This window comes from Tamandua tetradactyla, chromosome 5, assembly GCF_023851605.1.
Source record: "Tamandua tetradactyla isolate mTamTet1 chromosome 5, mTamTet1.pri, whole genome shotgun sequence".
NCBI lineage: Eukaryota > Metazoa > Chordata > Mammalia > Pilosa > Myrmecophagidae > Tamandua > Tamandua tetradactyla.
In genome coordinates, this window is record NC_135331.1 from 10,289,762 (window position 1) to 10,312,166 (window position 22,405).

Below are 22,405 nucleotides of genomic sequence, written 5' to 3' on the forward strand. Positions count from 1 at the left end.
TTAGGACATGTACATCGGTGGGGAGCATTATTCAGCCTACTGCAAGGCTTAAAAAGCCCTCCAAAGTCTTTGCGTCCAAGTTAGCATAGAATGTGAGCTCCTTTCTTGGGGCTGGAGAGCTGGCTCTGATCTAGCCCCTGTCTATCAATCTCTCCTGCCCACTTTTTCACTCTTCTTTCCATAGGTCAAATTGTTTGTATATGCTGTTCCCTGTGCCAGCAATGCTGTTCCCTTAGATCTTCACATGGCTGGCTGCCTCTGGGCTCAGAGAGGACTTTCCCATATTATCTCATCCCAAACACCACTCTGTCCAGGCTGTGGTGGATTTACTTAGTGGCAACAGAAACCCTTATCATTCATTACCGGTTGGTTTTTATTTATTTACTTACTTAGATATCATCTCTCTCCCGCCCATAGAATGTGAGCAAACAAAAGAGGAAACCCTTTCTTGCCCTGTTTAATGCTATATCCCCTCCCCATTGACTTGTATATAGTAAGCACTTGACACATTTGTTGAATAAGTGAGTGAGTGAAGAGATGTTTGGTCTGGATTTGCCGATTTGGCTTAAGGGGCCAGGTGGGACAGAAAGGCAGGTTCCTGCAACATTTAAATGAGCACCTACTGTATGTCAGGCCTTGCTCTGGTCCTTCTTTCCTTCATTTCAGCACTTATGGAATACCTACCATGTGTCAGGCCTGGTGCAAATTATTTACTCATTCATCATTAGTTCAATTCAAGGAACATTCGTTGAGTACCCACTGAATGCTAGACTCTGAGCTTATCATTCAGTGCAAGTTCATTTATCAAGCATCTACTGTATACCAGCTGTCTCTGATCAGTGCCTGGTGTACAGTAGTTCCTCAGCACATGCCTGAATGAATGAATGAATTCTTCATTCAAATGAATGAACCTCAAGGTTCTCCAAGTTTTCCTGCCAAAATGGCCTTGTAAATCAATAACTGTACCAGGCAGAGATAAGGGTATAATATGGGTGTGTTCAGGGTGCAGAAGGCCCATTAGCAACTCCTACTTCCAGGTACCTTTCCCAGAGTCTTATCTTCTCGCCTGGGAACCAGCTCTTTGAAGGTGAGGCCAGACCCGCCCCTCACTCACTTTCCAGTCCCTCTTGCTTAGCAGGTGGGGAAGACCTTGTATGTAGCCTGTGCTCCCTGGATGCCTGCTGTTTGATCGCTGCACTTTCCCCCATCAGAAGTCGTGCCTTCCTGCACCCAGCAAGAGGGCAGCAGCCAGTTGTGCCCTTGGTTTTGCTGGCAGTGAGTTTGCTGGCAAGCTGCCCCGCTCCAATTTGGCCTGAGTTTTCTAGCTATAAAATGAAGGGCTTTGCTCTCCTTCATTGGCATTCAAGGATAGTGCTTTTATAATAGCAAATTCAGTCTTAAAATTATAATCTATTTTTTTTTGCAAAAATTCAAACAACACACAGAAATTATTAAAAACTCATGTCCTTCCCACAGCACTGATGATCTGACCCTTTCTTTCTCTTCTTTTTTAATAAAAAATTTTATGATGCTCATTTGCCCATTATCTCTTATCGTGGTCTTATAGTTAATCATCAGTTAGTTTGGAACATTTTTACAAAAGTAACTTTAATAATGTGCCAATCATTTTGGTAAGAAATGGCTAATACAGAGTTTGTCATAGCAAAATTGAGTCTTAATTAAGTTTTTTGTTTTGTTTTCAGTTTCTTTTTGAATTATGTACTGTCAAGCAAAGTTATAGATTGTTTGTGGACAAGTATAAAAATAAAGAGGAATTTCATAGTTCCAAGCTTAAAACATGAGAAATATCTCATACATACCAACAATACATGAAACATGTATGGGTTAAAAATTGTCATTGTAAACTTAAGAAATAAAATATCTGTGAATTACTGATTATATATGTAGAATGGAATGATGATAACTTAAGAATGTTTGTGTGTGTTTGTTATATTTTTTAAAAAATTAATAAAAAAAGAAAAAAAAAAGAAATAAAATATCAACAGTATATTTCTTTGAAACCATCTGGGACCCAAACCCAATCTCCTCTATCTCACTCCCCAGAAGTAATCTCTATGCTCCATTTTGTGTTTATTGCTTATTCTTTCATTGCTTTTCTTTATAGTGTTACTGAATAAGTAGGTAGAAAGATAGACAGACAGACAGACAGACAGGCAGATCGACAGACAGGCAGATAGATCGATAGATAAATACAGTGCTGGTTTGAAAAGATTTATGTACCCTAGAAAAGCCATGTTTTAATCCTGATCAATCTTGTGGGAGCAACCATTTCTTCTAATCCCTATTCAGTACTATAAATTGGAAACCTGATTAGGTTATCTCCAAGGAGATGTGACTCATTCAATTGTGGGTATTAAATTTGATTAGGTGGAGACGTGTCTCCACCCATTGTATGTAGGTCTTGATTAGTTTACTGGAATCCTATAAAAGAGGAGCAGACAGAGTCAACAAGAAAGCCAAGGCAGAGCCGAGCTGAGCCGAGCCGAGCCACAAGGCCCAGCGAACTAGAGTCCACCAGCCAGTGACCTTTGGCGATGAAGAGGGAAAATGCCTCCCGGGGAGCTTCATGAAGCAAGAGGCCTGAAGAGAAAGCCAGCAGATTCTGCCGTGTTCGCCATGTGCCCTTCCAGCTGAGAGAGAAACCCTGAACTTCATCGGCCTTCTTGAACCAAGGTATCTTTGCCTGGATGTCTTAGATTGGACATTTCTATAGACTTTAATCGGGACATTTTCTTGGTCTTAGAACTGTAAACTAGCAACTTATTAAATTCTCCAATTTAAAAGCCGTTCTGTTTCTGGTAAATTGCATTCCGGCAGCTAGCAAACTAGAACAGATAGATAGATAGGTAGAGAGATGAACGAAAGAAAGAGAATGAAAGAAAGACAAGATAGATAGCCTGGACTTTTTCTTCTGCAAAAAGCATTGTTACTTGGTTCATGGCTTGTTAGACTGCTGCAAAGCGGTTGTTAAAAAAATGCCTTCTGGTTGGAGGAAGGGGCTCAGGTGGAAGCCCATATCCAGGGGAGAATGCACCCCCCCCCCAAAGGCCTCTGGGCTCTGGAGACACCTAGTCCTGCTTGAGGCCCAGAGAGAGGTGGGGGCAGGAGGCTGCAGACGCAGGCTGATCAGGTGTTCACAGAGGTCTCCACTTCAGCAGAATGGGTCTCATGTTCTGGGAGCTCATGGTTGGTCGACAATGAAGAGCTAACCCCAGAAACAGTGTTAGCAGGTCCCAGCGGGAGGGCATGGTTGAGAAGATGGTCTCTGAGGTTGCACCTGGAGAGAAGGTTGGAGGGTTGCTGAATTCTGAAGTGGGGGTGCAGGGGGTTAGTCCCCAGATCTGTTGCTGAACAGTGCTGAAGCAAGAGACAGATTCCTGGGACCGCCAGGCTTTCTGTGTCCTGGTCTGAATTTTAAAATTTCATATAAATACTTTATACATACTTCTGTAACTTGTTAAAAAAAAAGCAAGCTCAACTTTTTTTTTATTAGAACCATCCACATGGATGCATATAGTTGTGGGACATTCATTTATACTGCTGTATGATATTCCATCGCTCAAACATACGTCACGAGCCTCTTCAGATGCTCTCAGCCTCATCTTCTCTAGGGGACCTCCCTTGGCCACTTGTTCCATCCTGACCATGGCATGGAGACCACATTGATGTGGGCTCCGACGACTTCACAGTAGCACAACCCTTCAGCCTCCTGCCTCATGTTAGTGCCTCACACTTCTTCTCCTCCATGTTTCTATGAACCACTGAAGCATCTCTTGGATGCTCACCCAGGTATCAGCTGAACACTGAGGCAATTAAAATCCCATCTTCCTTTCCTCGGGGACTGTCTGTTACATATTCGGAAAGACATGTTCAAGTCCTAACTAGTGGCCCCATGAAAGTGATCTTATCTGGAAATAGGGTCTTTGAAGATGTGCTTACTTAAGATGAAGCCACAGTAGAGTAGTTGGGACCTAATCCAATAGGACTGGTGTCCTTATGAGAAGAGGGACACTTGGACTTGGGGACATAGACACATGACAAGAGAAGAAGGCCAAGAATACCGAGAATTGCTGGCAAACCACCGGAGTTGGAAGAGGCAAGGAAGGCATCTCCTCTACAGGTTTCAGATGGACGATGTCCCTGTGAGACGTTGATTTCAGCCTTCTGGTCTCCAGAACCGTGAAAGAATACATTTCTGTTGTTGTAAGCCACCCAGTTAGTGGAACTTAGCTAAGGCTGCCCCGGGAGAGTAAGCCAGATGGAGCAGCTCAGTGGGTCCCTCTTCAGTACCGTCTGTTGGCTCATCCTTTCCTGCCTCCCTCCCCCTTTTCCTCACTCCTGCTTCCCTGGCACTGAACACTCTAATGAAGTAGGACTGCATAAGCATTCGTTTCAGGCTGTGCTTTCCAAGGACTCAGAATTAGACATACTCTGAGATGTTTGTTGTCCTGTTGATGAACATTTGCACTGCTTCAAGTTTTCTGTGATTGCAGACAAGGCCGCCAGGCCCGTCATCGCTGTCCACGCTTCCTGGCGCACTCATGTCTGTTTCTCTAGAAGGTTCCTACTGGTACGGCTGGATCCTGGGGTACACACTCTTTCAGCTTTACCAGATATTGCTCATTTACTTCCCCAAGTGCTGACTTACTTCTCCAAGTTCGTTTCACCCCCATCCCACCCTTGGCTCCCTACATTTGGGTCAGATGGGCCTTCCTTCAGTTCCTCTGGCACACGGGCTACCCCAGTATGAGGCCTGTGCATCTGCTCCTTTCTCCGCAGAGACCATTCCTCCCACACTCAGCCTCGCTCAGATTTCCTCTTTTGTCGGAGCTCAGCTCGACAGGTCACATCTGTAACAGGCTGAATAGTGTCCCCCAGAAATGCCTGTCCACTCAGGATCTAAGAACGTGACCTTATTTGGAACAAGGGTCTTTGCAGATGTAATTAGTTAAAGATCTTGAGATGAGGTCATCCTGGATTCAGGGTGGGTCATCAGTCCAATGACGGGGGGTCCTCCCAAGAAGGAGAGGACAGAGAGACAGAAAAGAAGACCACCGGATGAAGGAGGCAGAGATTGGAGTGATGCAGCTGTAAGCCAAGGACTGGCAAGGAGCTGCCAGGAGCTGCCAGAAGCTGAAGAAGCAAGGACAGGTGATCTTCTAGGCTATTTGGAGAAGCGTGGCCCTGATAAGAGCTTGGTTTCGGGCTTCTAGCCTTCAGAACTGTCAGAGAATAAATTTGCGCTGTTTTATGCCACTAAGTTTGTGGTAGTTTGTTATGGCAGCAGGAGAGTCATACAAATTCCTTAATACAGCCTTCCCTGACTTTCTCCTCAATCCCAGTCAGCCCCGCTCCCCAGCCAGTATATTATCTCATAGCATCATATACCTCTCCCTTGTGACCTATTTATCAGTTGCAATGTTATATCTATTCCTGCAACTACCACAAGGTCTACAATCTCCACTGTGTTGTAAGTTCTCCAAAAGTAGGGTCCATCCCGTCTGCTGATGCCTAGGGTTTTCTCTCCAGCAGGCAAAAACATGCCTGGCATACAGTAGACACCGGATATTCATATTCTAATAGCCATTGTGGGTCCTAATTCATTTTCGAGTTAGGTATGTAATTTTTCCAGCACATTTTAACATTCATTAGCTTCTACTGGGAGCAAGGTCCTCACAATGAGACAGGGTCCTTGCACTTAAGGTGCTCATAGGTTCACGTGAATGGACATTAATTAAGTTCACCAGATCTGACATATTTAAGGTACTTAGCAACTGCTCAATCGACGCAGAAGTCCCCTGGAGTCTGAATATTTTTATCATGAGTAATGGTGGCTGATGTTTACTGAGCACTTGTGAGGCACCAGGCACTCTGCTAAGTGCCTTATGTCTACCCTCTGACCCTATCCTCACACCGTCCATTTTACAGGTGAGGAAACCGAGTTTCAGAGACATGAAGCCACTTACTCCAGTACACACAGCTAATAAGTGGTACAGACAAGATTGATCAGCCAGAGCTCCTATCCTCTACTTCCAATTATGATGCAAAACTTTTCCTGCCCAATTAAACTGTTAGATTCCAGAGGCTGAGTTCATAATGCTAAATTAATGATAGCTACCATTGTTGGAGACTTATCAAGCACCAGTCAGTTTACATCCATTCATTTATACCACAAATAGTTACTGAGAGCCTACCAAGTATCAAACGTTGTTCTAGGTACTGAGGAGTGCCTAGAACACTTCCTAGAGGAGAAGTGAACAAAACAGAACGAAATTCTTGTTTTATGGATTGACATCTGTGGTAGTTAGGTTCAGTTGTCAACTTGGCCAGGTGAAGGTACCTAATTCTGTTGCTGTGGACATGGGCCAATGATATGTGAACCTCATCTGTTGCTCGTTACATCTGCAGTCAGCGAAGAGGCGTGCCTGCTCTAGTGAATGATGTTTGATTTAATTGGCTGGTGCTTAAATGAGACAGCATAAGGTAGCACAGCAAAAGCAGCTCGGCATTCCTCATCTCAGCACTTGCAGCTCAGCCCAGGCCTTTGGAGATGCAGAAAGACATCATCCTGGGGAAAGTTGTTGGAACCCAAAGGCCTGGAGAGAAGGCCAGCAGAGACCATCCTGTGCCTTCCCACGTAAGAAAGAACCTCAGTGGAAAGTTAGCTGCCTTTCCTCTGAAAAACTAACAAAATAAATCCCCTTTTATTAAAAACCAATCTGTCTCTGGTGTGTTGCATTCTGGCGGCTAGCAAACTAGGACAACATCCTAATGGAAAATAGGCAAAAATTAAAAAAAATATATAGTATGAGATGGTAATTGGTGCTATGGAGAAGATAAAAACAGAAAAGGGAAGCGGAGAGTGTGATTATGCTTCTCATCACCTCCTCTTCTCTCCTTCCAACAATCTGGCCATTACTTTCCCATTGTACAGATGAGGAAAACAAGGTTCAGAGAGGTGAAGACACTTTGGGACCTGCATACAGTTCATAGACTGAGGACCCCATCCTGTGGATCACTCCTCAACTGTGCCTAGGTTTGGACTGTGGTGGAGACAAAGCAAGCATCAAACCTTCCAGGAGCTCAGGATCTGGCATAGGGTAAGTGGATTCCCAAAATGGTCCAGAAAGCTCCCTGCCCAGGGCAGACACGAAGTGTGATCGATGCTGGTGCTGAAGCCAGAGCCCCAGGCTGACCAATCGACCCCAGAGCTGGGAAGCAGAGGACCAAGGCCACCGGGAGACCCCGCCAGTATGAGGCCTGTGCATCTACTACTTTCTCTGCAGAGATCATTCCTCCCACACTCCCCTTCCCCGCTCTATCACCTAAGTCACCCCAGAGACGTTAGGAGCTGTGATCAGCCCAGGCCTATCCAGGGGAAGCCACAGTCATATGCAAACATTGGCCTCCTCTCCACCTCCCAGGACAAGCTGGTTGAGGGGGCTGGGGACCAGCCACCAGATGGCCCCAGGATTATACCCAGCAGATCTCTTGAACCCGGGGCGGTGGCCTGTCAAAGTGAGGGGACAGCCTGAGCTTTGGAGCCAGCTAGTTGGACAGTACCACCCCTGCCCAGGCACGCATCAACAAGGGTTATTTCACAGCAAGAACACCTGTATCTTCCTCAAAGAGGCGTGCTTTGGGGTTTAGTTGATCAAGCCGACAAGATGCCTGGAGTTTCAGTTCTTTCATTCATTCAACAAACCTTTGTTGAGCACGTGTTATGAGCCAGCCCCTGAGGGCTGAAGATAGAGCAGGTAACAAGACAGACCAGGTCTGTCTCCTCGGAGACCTTTTCTTCAAATAAACGACACATATGTTAAAGCTTTACACAAGTGAGTATTTTATTATAATTATGAGAAACGTTTCAAATGAGAGAGGGTTTGTGCTAGGGGAAACTGGGCAAACTTACCTGCTATCACTCTGAGAAGTCTTCTCTTTTCAGAGCAAGTTGTCCTCTTTCCTCATTTCAGAGGGTTCCAGCCTTCTAGGGCAAAAGGTGTGCTCTCTGTGGGGTGAAGAGGAGGGCTTCTTATAAAGACTGCTCTCTCCAGGAATTAAGGAGATGCTCAATTAACAATTGGTGGATTAATGAATGTGATTCAAAGAGGGGCTGAAAAGTGGCTGACCCCAAATGCACAGGGTCAGCCAGGAAAAAAGAGCATTTCAGCACTGTTTTTCTAGACTTCTGGATGGGTGAGGAGTTTGGGGACTAGGAGAGGTAGGCTGAGGCACTGAACTTCCACTCAACAAATATTTTTAGAGTAGGTGCAGGCGTTGTGCTAGGTAGGCCATACATCAAAGAATGAGACAGAGGTAGTCTCTGCCAGTCCCGGTCCTGCCAGTCCCCTCTGAACTGATTCCAGAAGGAAAACACGAGCTCTAGAGAGGAGGAGGGCTGGCAAGGAGAGGATGCACTGGAAAAAGGGATCAGCGGATGCAAAGACCCAGAGAAGAGAAAGAGCAGGTTTATTCAAAGAACCGAAAGAGACCTGAGGTTGGAGGAGCAAACTGGGGTTGTTCTATTTCAGCCCTCTCCTTGGGGTAGAGCTAAATTTCCCCAATTCGTAGCTGGTTGTAAAGGTCACGAAGCCCAGGAGGCTGACGTTGTTTTTTGTTGTGGTTGCTGTAGTTATTTCGGAAACTGTATTATATCATTTTTAGAAGTTTTTATTGCGGTAACATATATGCAACATAACATTTCTCATTTTAATGACTTCTAGGTTGCTTGTTACACGCTCCATGTTTGCTACCGTCACCGCCATGTGTTCGTATTATGATTTTATGATGAAGGAATCCACCTGGGGAGTTCCCCGCCCAGACTTTAAGGTTTGGGTCACTCAGCTCGCAATCCCAGCCCTGGTTCCTGGCAAAGCCAACCATGTGGGAGGTCCTTTTAGTGGAGAAGACGACAACTTTGTCTTCCCCGAAGACAGACCCCCCTGCTTTGCTTTCTGAGGCAGACAGCGACCCCAAACCACGGAGAGGTTAGGGCCTGCGCAAGCCTCAATCAGATGTCAGCTGATGAAGATGCCCCATTCGCTGACCACCCCAGGCCATGTTCCGAGCCAACGATGGTTCATTCAATCCTAATAGGCCCTTTGGGTTACATATTAAGACCCCCATTTATTATTATTATTATTCTATGCTGAATGGTAGGGGTCACATTTCATTCTTTTTCCACATGAGATTCCCAAGATTGCAGCACCATTTGTTGATTTTTGGGGGGGTGGGGGTGGGGGAGAAGTGCATGGAACGGGAATTTAACCCGGTCTCCCGCATGGCAGCTGAGAATTACACCACCACACTACCCATGCACAAAAAGACTCCCATTTTGCGGATGAGAAAACTGAGTCTCAGGTTGGGCACCTTTGTGGATACTGAATGCTCTCCCATGTAAATGCTTCTGCTTTTTTAGCAGTGCCTTTTACAGGAGGTGATGTATGTAAAAGCATTTTTCTAATGGAGCTATATAAACATGAGATGTTACGATTAGTTTTTGCTGAGCTTCTGGTCCCATGGAGTTCAGCCAGCTCCATTCAGGGTGTCCAGAAAGGGGCAATAATTAAAGCCAAAAGGCCCAACAGCCTCTCCTAAAATCCTCTGTATGTATTCTGGTTCTTTCTGGGGCACCTCCAGATAATATCTCCTGTGAAACACAAGAGTTTGTCTCTCAAAGTTGGAAGGCTGGGAGGTTAAAAAAAAAAAATTGCATCCCCAACAACTACCAAAATCCCTGCAAGCAGTGGGAACACAAGAGTTTGAATTTTGAACAAAGGGCTGGGTGAGACCTGAAAGTAAATGCTGACATATCCTCTCTCCAGCTGCAAACTGGGGGTCCAGGGGCTGCTGCAAAAGTCTTCTGTCCTCACATCGCTGGGCAGGAAATGCAATTCAATCTTCCAGTGACTGATCACTCTGCGAGATTAATGGGATCGTCTTGAACACGGGCCACTGTTCTGACAATGCAGACAGCAAAAACCTCTCTTCCCTCCTCCTCTCCAGAAGCATAATCAGCTGATTTCCCATTTAAAAAGTTCAAAACTTTTCTGCAGGAAATTTGTTCCTTTGTGGTTCTTTTGGGGGTGGGTGAAATTTTGCCCTCTGGGGTGAGATCAAAAGGTGGCCCTGGAAAGTCTGGGGATTTTTCTTGGGTTTCCATCTGTCCCTACTTAAAATAAAGTAAGTGCAAAGGGTAAGAGCCTCCCTGAAGGGGTTAATTGCCAGCCCAGCTGCCTTTCCTTCAGGGACAGTCAACCAATGATAATTTGAAATGATGAAGTAATGTTTGGATTTTGATTTCCATTGGCTAACACTCTTGTCCATCAACCCCAAATCGCTAGTTTTGAAAAAAAATCTCTGAACTTTTTATAACTCTCTTCCTGGCATTAACCCCTTAATTAACCCACCTGTTATTTCCAGAGATCCTTCCACTACTTACACAGGAAAAGAGCCATAAAATGCAGAACTCAAGATATAAATTTCAGTCTTCCAAAATGGCCAATGGCTTACACTCAGGTTTTATATAATTCTGCTTGTCCTTGGACTGATACTTCAAACCCCAAGGGGCTGGCTGAGGAGTTAAAAAAAAAAAAGAAAGAAAGAAAAAGAAAATGATTAAAGGTCTTTGGGAACTCTAATCACTTTAACAGAAATAGTGTGATGTGTCTACGACCCCCAACTGTATTTTTTAAATTGCAAAAGTTATATAAAATATGGCAAAATTAAAAGGTCTGGCAAAGCTGGGTGCCAGATACACAGGTCTTTGCTATATTTATTTTCTATGCCTTTCTTTAGGCTCGAAATATGTGATAGATTTAAAAAGTCACAATGATTGTTAAAAATACAAGTCTTAAATATAGTCCATTTACAACCTTCTCAAAATTTTCTCCTGTCCCTAGATGCCATAAAAATCAGTGGTTTGCAGCTCTCTTCCAAGTTTTTTTTTTGGAGTAGATATACAAATATTTACCCAAGTACAGTTGTTTGTCTTTTTAAAACATAAATAGGATCATCATACAGAAGTTATTCTGTAACTTGCTTTTTCTCTGACCAATAATCTATCTTGAGCTTTTTACATTATCACTACATTCAGGTTTTCCTTATCCTTAAGCTATTCTAGAATGGGGCAGTTCTACAGTTAGTTTATGGAAAGATCTCCAAGATCATATTAAGTGCAAAACAGGGTGTAAATTTGTGTCTTTCAATAATAAAAGAGAATATCTGCATATTTTTGTAAATGCATCCAAGGGATCTTTAGCAGCGGTTTTCTGGGGAAAGGAGTATGGAGGGGTGAATTTGGGAGAGAAACATTTTAAAGAATTTAAAAACAATTCTTTTATTGTGGAATAATTCATAAATATAATAGAAAACGTCTGAGGAGTTTAAAGAATTACCCTGCAGCTTCCACCACCTGAATTAACAGGAAGTGACCAATCCCTCTCCCCTTTTCTTCTCCCCAGAATTACCTCTTTTCCTGCATTCTGTGTCAATTGCTCCCTTGCTTTTATTTATTCTTTACCACATACATATCTATGTCTAAACAATGTTTGTTTAGTTTTGCCTGACTCTGAACCTGACCAGCTCAAAAAAAAAGAATAAAATGAAATCTGTTTTTGAGTAAGTAACACATTTATGTGGCACAAAACTTAAAAGGCACCACAACATGTACAAGGAAATTAATCCTATAAGACTCAAAAGCTGGTAACAACTAATGGAATCCAGTTGGTAAAAAAATTCAAACCGTATCAAAGAATAGGTTTTTTCTTTCCTTTCTTTGGTTCCTGCTCCTCATCCCCATTAAAAAAAAAAACAAACAAACTTCTTTCCAAAGAAATTCTCTGCCTATGAAAACACATTTATAGATCCCTTTTGGTTTACATAAATGGCAGCATAATTTAGTATTAATATTCTGCATGCTTTTTTTTTTAATTCAAGGATCTTACAAAATCATTCCACATCAGTATATACTGCTACCTTATTCTTTTTAACGATTCCATAGCATTTCATTGGTCCATCGGTCCAAGCATTAAACAGTTCCCCAACTTTTACAACATCTTCATCCTTCTATTCCAAAATGGGTTACAACGGGTGCTATTTTATGCTTAAATCCATCACTAGGAAACATTTTTCTAATTGTTACCCATATCTAAGGCTCCCTGTCCCATCACCAGATTACCTGCCTTGAGAGGTTTATTTGTAAGGCCTGGACAGGTGGGACATTCTCAAACGGGGCTGGCATCCCCAGGTACTTTCCCTTCAGCGCCTCGCAGGTGGCTGACGCTCAGCTGGGGCCAGCAGCCTACAGGCTAACACACCAGACACACATTCCACCTGATGGCCTCTTTGGGAAACTTTTGCTGAAATCCTGGAAAAAAATCCTCAACCTTGTCGTTCCAACACTTCAGTTTCTCCAGGACCTTTCACTCATTCCATAAATATTCTGGAGAGTTGATTATAGGGATTCAGCTCTGAGTCAGGCCTTGAGGTCTGATTTTATCTAATTTTGAACCTATACTCAGGTAGGGGAGTTAAGACAGTCTGCAAAATATTCTGGGGCTCCACTGCCCAATAAGGTGGACAATTGGCCACCTATAGCTATTTACGTGTCACTAAAATTAAATAAAATTTAAAATTCAGTTCTTTAATTCCACTACCTACATCTCAAATGCTCAGCAGTCACATGCAGCAAATGGCTCCTGTATGGGGCGGTGCAGATATGGAATATTTCCATCATCATGTTCTCTGAGCAGACGTGCAGGGAGGCTCAGCATAGCGGTAAACAAAGGGCTCTGGACTCAGGTTCAAATCCTGCTTGTTGTTTCCTACCTGTGAAACGTGACCTTTCTTTGAGCCTCAGCTGCAAAAGTGAAGAGTAACAGCCTCTTCCTCAAGGAGCTTTGGTCAAGACTGAGACAACAAATATGAAGTGCTTTGCTCAAAGACTGGCCTATAGGAAATCCTCAAAAATCAGGAGCTGGAACAAACGTACCACATAATACAAGGTGTTAATAACGGGCGGGAGGTATATGGGAACTTTGTATTTTTCTGCATGATTTTTCTGAAAAGTTCCAAGACCACTAATAGAAAAAAATCAGGAGCTATTATTATCTATATGAATAGGAGAGCAGCTTCAGTTTCTAGCAATTCAGAAGACCCTGACTCTGGATTCTCTGCCCCTAGCTCCCTTGGGAAGCCTTTGGTCCACCTCCCTGCTCAGCCCGGAAGTTCATCTGCCACAGGAGCTGTTCCTTCTATCTTTTCCCTAATCTTTCTGTCTTAGGGGCACAGAGCTGCTCAATCAACCTTTGATGAATGAAGAAATGAATGAATGGGGGAAACACAGGCAGGATCTGACTGGGCCTTTTGTATGATTGGGGAGGAGCATCCAGGAAGCCAAGAATATGTTTCGAATTAAGTGGCTTATGGAACAGCCAGGATATCTTCCTCCTGCAAGAAAAAGTACACCTCTTGGCTAAGCACCTAGGCCTTCCCTCCCCTCTCTTACCTCCTCTAGGATCCCCAGGGACAATTAGGCAAACAGTGAGCTCAAGGGTCTTGGCCCTTCCCCCTTTGGCCCAAAATAACCTCCCCCACCTTCAAGCAAATGCTTGGAATTCTTTCAGCTGGAGGACAAAGCCTTTCATCTGCCAATTAGTGATAAACGGAAAATGCAAAAATCTCCCAGGAAGGAGATCCATCACCAGCCAACATTTTCCAAGTGAGCACTTAGGAGGGGGTGGCAGGGCAGGCCTTGTGGGGGAGTCAAAGGGGAGCACCCCAGGCAGGCCCATCCCCTCTGGTCTGTGGATTCCTGGTGGTTTTATTAAGGGAAGGGATTAAATATAGGTGAATACTCAACCCTTTCCCATTCAGGCCAGGAACATCCCAGGGAGGTGATAGATGGACATAACTTTTTTTTCCCAAAAACATTAAGGAGGCTGCTAGCGGATCTTTCCTGACACCAGTTTTTGGGACAACGTGAGGCCGTGTGGGGACAGAGACACGTCTCTGGGAGGAAAGGATGAATTAGGAAAAATCAAGTTTTCTAGTTCACATAACTCACTTTTCACCCCCCTTCAGCCCACAGGATCTCCGTTGAACATGTTTAATTCATTATCTTGGAGTAGCCAAGACCGTCTATACCCGCAATAGCATGTGCTAGGGGAGCCGGAAGCAACCCCTTTAACCCCTTAGAGTTGTGGCAACTCGGGTGAGCTGTTCTTGCCCTCTGGGCCACAGTGAACTGATTTGCAAAAAAAATGGAATAATAATAATTCTTCCCTTAAAGGGGTGGTTGTTGGGAGAAAGTGGGGCAAATGAACCGGGTCCCCGGCCGGGGCGGCGGGTGGAAGGCAGAGCCCTCTCTAGCAGTTTGGAGGCACATTTTGAAGTTTCCCAGTCTCACGGCGACCTAAAACATTTTTAGAGCACGTGGACTTGTACGAAAACAAACTTCAAAGAGCAGTCTTTGGGTGTGGGTGGTAAAGACTCACCGAGAGATATGACAGGAAACTTTAAGGTGAGCGAGGGGGAGGCTGTCTGGGTGGGTGACTAATACAAGTACATTCACATCCGATCTCTGGGGGGCCAAGCCACTTCCTCTTCACTTATCTGCCTAATCAATATGGGGGCAGGGCAATTCTCCAGATTCATAACCTCTCCCAGCCTCAGTTTCCCCATCTGCAAAACGACCTCTTCCATGTGCCCGGCAGAGTTGGTGGGAGAATACAAATGAAAAGCACATGAAGTCTGGGGGCTCCCCTGCCTGTCACCCTACAATAATCTTCTGAGCTTCAATGAGACCAGGTCTAGCTAGCAGGGTGTCCAGGTGGAGCTGGGCGAACGCTCTCGGTCACCTTTTCTCACAGTCCATCTGAATGTTTTTTCACGATGGACACACGTTTTAGGATGCCAGGGCTGGGGCTGGGCACCAGCACTAGGGATTTGGCTACCAAAGCTGACCCGGTTCTAAAGAGAGGACAAGTGTATGGTATAAGGGGGGAGCGACACCTCTGCCAAGAGGCCCTCTAGGATTAATCAAGAGGTGCCCAAAGTTCCCCGCGCGCGCCAAGCACCTTTCCACCTTCTTTTCTCCTAAATGGCCACTAAAGGCTTACCCTTTGCTGTGCGCGGGCTGCGTCAGTAGGCGCCAGATGCGATTCTCTCGTTATTTCTCTCCTGAGCATCTATTTCCTCTTCTTGGCGTGCGCAGGGACCTTTAAAAAAATGCTCAACTTCTGCTCCAGGGCTCGTCGCCTAGTAAAGGACTCCATAGAGGCCGGCAGAATGAATGAATGAAAGGCAGTATCTTCCGGTCAGCTCAGGTCTGGCTGTGTATCTCGTAACGCGCGCGCGCGCGTGTGTGTGTCGTGTTTCCATATCTTGAGTCCCGGGCATTTAAGAATTCCGTACTCCTGACAGGTATGGGCGGCGGTGATTTCTCTGAGTCCCAAAGTGCCTCCTCCATATGGCAGTCCGCATATGGTGGGGGGTTTGTCTGGAGAGGCTGAGCCCCGAATTTTGGCAAAAAGACATGCAGCAGAAAAGGAAAAACCAAAGCAAAGCAAAGTAAACCAAAAAAAAAAACAAACACCCCCCAAATTATATTTACAAAATACTATGAGTTTGGGTCGGCCACGTAGGTAACGGGGTGGGGCGGATGAGGGACCGCCCGTGGTGGGGGGGCCCTGGGCCACCGAGGCAGGGATAGAGGTCGGGGAGTGGGTGGGGGGTTCGTTTTTGAGGGTGCCAGGCCCCGGGGGTTTTCACGCCCGCAGGGCTCGGGTAGCATTTCCGCGCCTCCCGCTGAGAACAGCCGTGCAAATCTGCACCTCCCTCCCCACCCCCTCCTCCCGCCCCTCCTCCCCGCCCCGCCATCTCCGGGATGCACCCGCTGACTGCAACTCAGCCCTCCAAAAGTCAGCTCTGCACACAACTCCCGGGCGGCGGCGGCGCCTGCGTGGAGAGGCGCACTCGTGACCCAACAACAAAACAGCGAGGCCAGGGCGCTAACGGCGCCCGGTGCCTCCCGGGCTCCCCTGCCCCGCCACCCCCCCAACACCTCCTCGGGCCGCCCCCCCACCCCGCGTCCGCCCCCCGCCCGGGAGATCCCGGATCCCGGCCCGAGCCCTCCCCCCGCCCCCACCAGCCCGGCCGCGGGCTCTGAGCGGGATCGGCAACAATGTTTACGTTCCGGGGATTATGACGTCGACGCCTCCCTCCCCCCCCCACAACTGCTGAAAATGGTTTCCTAGGACTTTGCAAACGGATCTGCCCAAGTGTTGGTGCAAAACTTTGTAGATCTCGGCTCTGGCTTGCTTTATTTATTTATTTTTTTGTTTGTTTTCTTTGGTCTTCCCTCCTTCCCCCCCCTCGGCCAAAATGCAGGGGGCAGGAGTGTTGACAATTAATTGGTGAACTCTCCTAAAAAAAATGGAGGCAGAGAAAGACTCTGGAAGAAGATTGGTGTGTAGCTTTCCCCCCCCTCCCCAAAATCTGTATCTGGTAAATGATGATCTATTTTTTTTTTTGTTCGTTTGTTTCCTGCTGCCTTTTCTTTCCTTTTCTGTATTTTGCAAGAGGACCGGAAAAAATATATATAATAAATTGCATGCAAAAGGAAGCAAGCAGCTTACTCCTCCAGTCCCTTGTGAGGCTCAGAGTCTCAGACACTTGAGTGGGGAGGTGGCGGCGGGGAAAGGCGTGGAGGGGGGCCGAGCGGGCCCGGGGTTCGCCCGGAATCTGGGGGACTGCGGGGCCCGGCGCTGGGCGGTGGAGGGAGGAGGCAGGGGGATGCGGGGAGTGGTGGGGGAGTCTCCTTAGGAAGTGAGTGTGCGCGCGCGCTTGTGGGGAGATGAGGCAGCTGCTGGTGCGTTTTGGGGTCTCCGACGGGAGCTTTGTGGCGGTCCGGCTGCCTCTCCCCCTCCCGAGCCCCGACTCTCCCCCCCTTACCTCCTCTTCTTGCACTGGCGGTCGGTCGGCGGGGGCGGCTGGGGTCTCAACCCTTCCATTGCAGCTTTCCTGCTTCCCCGGTAGCTCGGGGGCGGTCCGAGCCTCAGAAATGCCGCCGGCCCCGGGTTCCGGCTTCCCGGCTCTGCCGCAGCCGCCGCCGCCCGGGCTGCAGTTACCGCCGAGCCGCGCGCTGCAGCGGCTCCTCCCGGGCCTACACATGCCCCGCCAGCCCGCGCCCGGAGCCCCCTTCCCGGCTTACATAACCGCGCTCCCGGCCGAGTGGGCAACGCTCAACACGTCTCGAGGGTGGGGGGCGAGGGAGAGCCCCTCCCCAGATGTCTCTTCCGTGGCTTCCAAAGATGCTGGGGTGGGGAGTGCGCCGTGAAGGGCGCAGCCGGGTCCTGGGGGTGCGGGCCCTTCTCGTTATCCCGATTTTCAGCATCTCTGGCATTTGCGCAAAGTTGCTTGGGTCGCGGTGGTGGGGTGCAGGGCGCGCGGCTCCTGCACCTGTTCGTGCTGGGCCCTGGGTGAGGGGCGACCCTCAGGTCCCCCAGTAATGTCCCGGGGTCTCTGGTTTGGGTCCCCGCAGCGACCGATCGACCGCCAGAGATACGACGAGAACGAGGACCTGTCGGACGTGGAGGAGATCGTCAGCGTCCGCGGCTTCAGCCTGGAGGAGAAGCTGTGCAGCCAGCTGTACCAGGGGGACTTCGTGCACGCCATGGAGGGCAAAGGTGAGCGCGCCCCCACCCCGGGCCGCCCCTCGCGCCACGGGCCGAGCGCACGTGGGGAGGGAGCTGCCGGTGGCTGGGTTCGTATTTCGCGCCCGCGTCCCCCATTCCAGGGGATCCGGTGACGAAACGAGGCCGAGCTCTGGGGGGGGGGGGTGGGGTGGCGAGGGGGGAGGGCAGGCGGGAACGGGGGCCGGGCATGGGCCTAGGCCCCGGCCGGCGCCCACCAGCAGCCTCAGGGTGGTTAGAGTCTGGGGGCCGGCCGACAGAGAGACCAGGGGACTGACGGACGCGCGGACCGAGGGAGGGCGGGAGCGCTGCGTCCTCCCCCTCCCGGAGCCGGCCGCGCTCCCGGCTCGCTGCGCTACCTGAGGTGCGGCCGCCTGACAGGAGCCCTCGGGGGAACCGAGGGAAGCCCCCGGAGGCCTGAAGCCTCCAGAATCCGGTGCCATCGCAGGCCCTGCCAGTTAGGAGCCAGCGCTGGGGGCGCCCCGGGTATATGGCTGATGTCCCCCCAGGCCTGAGGCCTGCAGAGCCCCATCTCCTCGAGGACTCTGCTTAGATTGGAGCAGGGGCTGAATGAGCTCCGAGTTATTGGGGTGACTCTCGAAGGCCTGGGGGTAACGGAGTGATGCCTCCCTCACACTTCAGGCCCTGTTCCCTGGCAGTTTGAAGTGAAGACTTAAGGGAAACCCTGGGGAAAACGCAGTCCCTTCCCAGGCTCTGTCCCCTTGTTGGCCCTGCCAGTTTAGGGCAGAAGTTGGGGTGTGGGGGGTGCTCTGGAGCTTGAAGCTCTACCTCAGCCTCAGGCCCCAGGGCCTGGGTTTCTTCCTGTTCCTGGCAGTGGGAGGGCAGCCTGGGTTGTTCTCTGGCTTGGGACTGAGATCTCCGGAGCCCAGGCCCTCCCAGGTCAGCGGCCTGGGGCCCAGAGTGGACCCTCTAGCCAGAAACCCAGCACTGCCTGTGGGGTCAGAGTTTTGGCGATGCGCTCGCCTACCCAGCCATGTCCCTATTCCCTTTTGAGGTTTGTAGGTTTTTATCCTGAGTTTCCTTTACTGTTTGCATTTTGTTTATCCTCCCTCCGTTGAAAAAATACTTCCATCCCTCCGTGAGCTGATAACGCGGGAAGTGGCTCCCTCCTCCGGGTTCCGCTTGAGCGGCTGGAGCTGTGGGGTAAGCCCCAACAAGAGTCCATCCCAGTTTTGCATTTTTGAAGTTTCTCTTTTGTGCCCATTGCCTCCAGGGGCGCTGGGCTCCTGTGGTGGGGGAGAGTGCTGGGGGGAGTAAAGAAGAAATCTCTTCAGCCTGCGGGTTCCTAGAGGGTTGCACGCTGTGGCCCACAGGCCCCTTTAAATTTCCTCGCATCAGTGGGATTTTTTTTTTTTTTTCTTTTTTGGCCACACCATTTGTTTTGGAAAAGAAAAAAAAATTTTTTTTTTTTTTTGAGTGCATGGCCTGGCTATCAAACTGGGTCTCCTGTGCTCTACGGTGCATCCCCTCTTCAGTGGGATTTTAATTCCTCTCCCTTCTCCACGTACTTTATTGAGGTGTTTGGCAGATCCTATGAGAAAACAATGTGCCAGCTCCTTCTGGCCGTTCATGAGCAATTCTGATTCCTGGGTCTCTAGAGTGGTGTTTTTCAGGGCTCAGTTAGGAGGAAGTTGAAGCTGCCCCGAAGCCCCTGACCCCAGGGGGCAGGCTTTGGGTAGTGGGTTTGGAAGGGGGAAGGGTATTTCAGCCTCAGAGCTCTTAAGTGTATCCTTAACCCTGCTGACCAGACTCCTTTCAAAGGCAAGGGCCCTGACGTTTCTCTGGTTAATTCAGAAGTAGTCCCAAACCTCGAGGGAGGAGCTGAGAGACTGAAGAAGCCTTTCGCCTGGATTCAGAATAGCAGCTTCTTATACTTCTCTTCCTTTAAATCCTCAGGAATCCCCATTCACCGTGAGCCCCTGGGGATTGGAGCCGCTGAGGCCAGGGCTTTCCCGGCTTGGGGTTTTGTTCTTTTCCTCTCTTGTGAGCAGACTTGCCTTGGCCTCCTCCCCCCACCCAGGGCTGCCCCGGTGAGCTGCACACCCCCTCCAACCCCCCCGCCGGGGCAGGGGCTTCTGGCGGCCAGGGAGGGCTGGTGACTGCCCTGAGTTGGTTTAGTTTTACAAGATGTCATTGGGGACCTGAGGATTTATCTCAGCCTCACTCAGCTCAGTTCAGGGATGCGGCTGGGTCAGATTACCTGGTTTTGGAACTGGGGGGAGGAAAGAAATTAATCTAAGACGGCCTGCATTCTCCAGGGCTTGGGCAGCAGCGGTGGACATCTATACTCGACAACCCCAGATGGGCAAACTACCCTGTGGTTTTTCTTAGGCTTTTTTACATTCCCTTTCCACTACTGTCACCTGGGGAGTGTCCTGCTCAGTTCTCCAGTGGAAGCTACTATTGTGGTGGCCATGGGAGAATTTCCCCATTGAAGACCACAGAGCTTTGCCTGGCTCCCTAGTTATTTTGGCACCAAATATACAGTTTCCAGGGAAACCGGCTCCCCCCCCCCCCACTCCCCTGGGCGGGATATCACAATGAGATCTGTACTGATATCAAGTCCAGTACCTGCAGGCCCTCCTTCCAACCTCTCAGGGGGTTCAGACCCCCTCTCCCCGCTGGCATGCTTTGGGTTCACAGCCCCTTTACTCTCTGAGCCCAGCTTGGGATGAGTTTTTCTGTCCATCCCTCTTTCTGGGCAAGAACTGCTTCTCTGTGGAGCTCTCCTGGCCACCCTCCCGCCAGCCTCGGGCTGTTCACTGACGAGTTCTGACCCGTGGGATTGCAGGGAGTGACGGGGTAGGCAGAGGAGCTGGCAGTTGGCATGGCTTCTCTTGGTCTTTGCCTAATCCATTTCCCCATCGTTTTCCATGGAGCTTTTTTTGCCATATTGCTGGTGCCCACATCAAGCATACTCCCTGCCCATTGTGTTTGCTTTTCTTCCCCAACTGATTGGGCTTCATCTGCTCCTTCATGACTTAACCAATTTGCTTCCATTCAAATGTCCAAGCAGATTTCAACTATGAGTACGTGCAGAGAGAAGCTCTCAGGGTCCCCCTGATATTCCGTGAAAAGGATGGACTGGGAATTAAGTAAGTTGGTGACACTAATTACTTCTTTCCCTTGTTTCCCTCCCTCACACGGTGGATGGCTTGAGATGGATTTCTCCTTTCTCCCACCCCCCGTCCTGACCTTCTATCACAGAGAAGAATCTTGCTTCGGTTATCGAGGCACAGCATCTCCTTGCTCAAGGCTTGGTTTGCTGACAAAGGGGAAAAAAAATCTCTCTGAGGGTTGGTCTTTCCCTAGAGAGTTTGGGCAAAGGGGAAAACTTAAGCAGTGCTGACTCCCCCCATCCCCCTCCACCCGCAGTATGTGCAGTATGTTCCCTACTAAAGGGAACTGGCCCCCACTTTAGGTACCCTTTTTTCACTCTCTCCCTGTGTGGGAAACCCTTCCCTCTCTGCGGAGGGGGTTTTAGGCTGGTGACTCTCCTTTCTTCACCATCTCTGGTTCACATTCTCCCATGGTGAGATCTCTCAGCGCTCCAGGTGGGGGACTGTGGGAGGCAGGCTGGAAGAACAGGTTTCCGCCCTTGGACAGGGGATAGGGGAGGAGGCCAAGGGTGGCATTCCACACTGCCTCTCTCTCTCTCTCCAGCATCAGCTGCCAGGCTGGCTCAGGGCACTTATTCCTATGCTCATTAATAGCAAGGGGCACGACGGTCCTTTTAGCCACCCCCTGTGTCCACCCCCTGTGTAGCTCCTTAAGGAGAGTAGTTTCTATAAGGAGAGAGTGGTACACAGAGAGGCTGCCCCTCTTAAAAGAAAGCAGGCACTTGAATGCCCGGTTCCTGGCCCTCACCGCTGACCTTCAGTCTTTCCCCAGAAGAGGGGAGTGGACAGTGGATCTCAGCCTATCTTTCATAGCAGTGCTGGGGTTCACATCTGGGGGAGAGCGAGGGGGTTTGGTTTGAGTACTGGGGGGGAAGGGGCTTGTGACCCCCTCTGGAGGTGCCAGCTGGTCTTCTGCCCTCCCTCTGCATTACATCATTCTGGCTTCTGAACTGAGAGTCAGGGAAGGAATCATCTTGCAAAATTTGCCTCCTTCTGTCCTCAAGATAGGGTCTAGACCTTGTCTCTGGCTTCTCACCAAAGTCTGCGTGTCCTCTTTTTCCAGGATGCCTGACCCTGATTTCACAGTCCGAGATGTCAAACTCCTGGTGGGTAAGTTGCCAGCCATGTGCGCAGCTCAGGGCTGCGGAGGTAGGGAGGAGGTGAAGGCAAGGGGAAGCAAGCGGTCACCACCTGCCTGCTTGGACTTTAACTGCCTCTGAGAAGAAACAGCCCCGGTGGGAGGAGGAATGAACAGGTGTTAGCTGCAACCGTCTCATTCTGTAGGTCAGATTGCAGCGTCACAAGAAGCTGTATTAGAGGGTGTTTGCCGGTTTTATGGGGCCAATTTGGACTGTGGCCCCCAGCTTAGGTGTCAGCAAAGCTATCTTAGATCTCTCTTTTGCATTTGTTTGTAGGTTGCTTGGTAACCTGGGTGCTTGGTGACCCCTAAAAGACTTCTAGGCTTTGGCTTGAAGAGAGCATTTCTCCTGCCTCCTGAGTGTTTCAGATGAGTCTAGGGCAGGGCTTGAGGATGAGTGTTCTTAACTCCTC

At 48.8% G+C, this 22,405-nt stretch overlaps 1 protein-coding gene and 1 long non-coding RNA gene across 20 annotated transcripts in view; one reads left to right on the forward strand and one right to left on the reverse strand.

Moving 5' to 3' along the window:
• Nucleotides 1-7,856: 7,856 nt before the first annotated feature.
• LOC143683593 (uncharacterized) lies at nt 7,857-17,151 on the reverse strand. Of its 7 annotated transcripts, none has more exons than XR_013175551.1 (4): nt 16,975-17,151; nt 12,678-15,529; nt 10,463-10,594; nt 7,857-9,939 (listed from the first exon to the last, which is right to left on the reverse strand). It is a non-coding gene; the product is annotated as an uncharacterized LOC143683593 (long non-coding RNA). The 7 variants fall into 7 exon arrangements; XR_013175555.1 differs by lacking the exon at nt 16,975-17,151 and adding an exon at nt 15,914-16,069; XR_013175552.1 differs by lacking the exon at nt 16,975-17,151 and having other exon boundaries at nt 12,678-12,997; nt 15,141-15,873.
• Nucleotides 16,244-22,405, forward strand: part of KDM2B (lysine demethylase 2B) — a 121,652-nt gene continuing 115,490 nt past the window's right edge. For 5 of the 13 annotated variants that reach the window (XM_077159777.1, XM_077159778.1, XM_077159779.1 and 2 more), the window contains exons 1-4: nt 16,245-16,527; nt 17,564-17,708; nt 20,752-20,830; nt 21,918-21,964. In XM_077159777.1, coding sequence (XP_077015892.1) covers nt 16,456-16,527; nt 17,564-17,708; nt 20,752-20,830; nt 21,918-21,964 — 343 coding nt within the window. In that variant the 5' untranslated portion in view covers nt 16,245-16,455. Of the gene's footprint in view, nt 16,528-16,811; nt 16,892-17,563; nt 17,709-17,908; nt 18,879-19,839; nt 20,538-20,751; nt 20,831-21,917; nt 21,965-22,405 lie in introns of those variants that run through there. The other 8 variants (XM_077159781.1, XM_077159782.1, XM_077159787.1 and 5 more) reach the window with 6 other exon arrangements.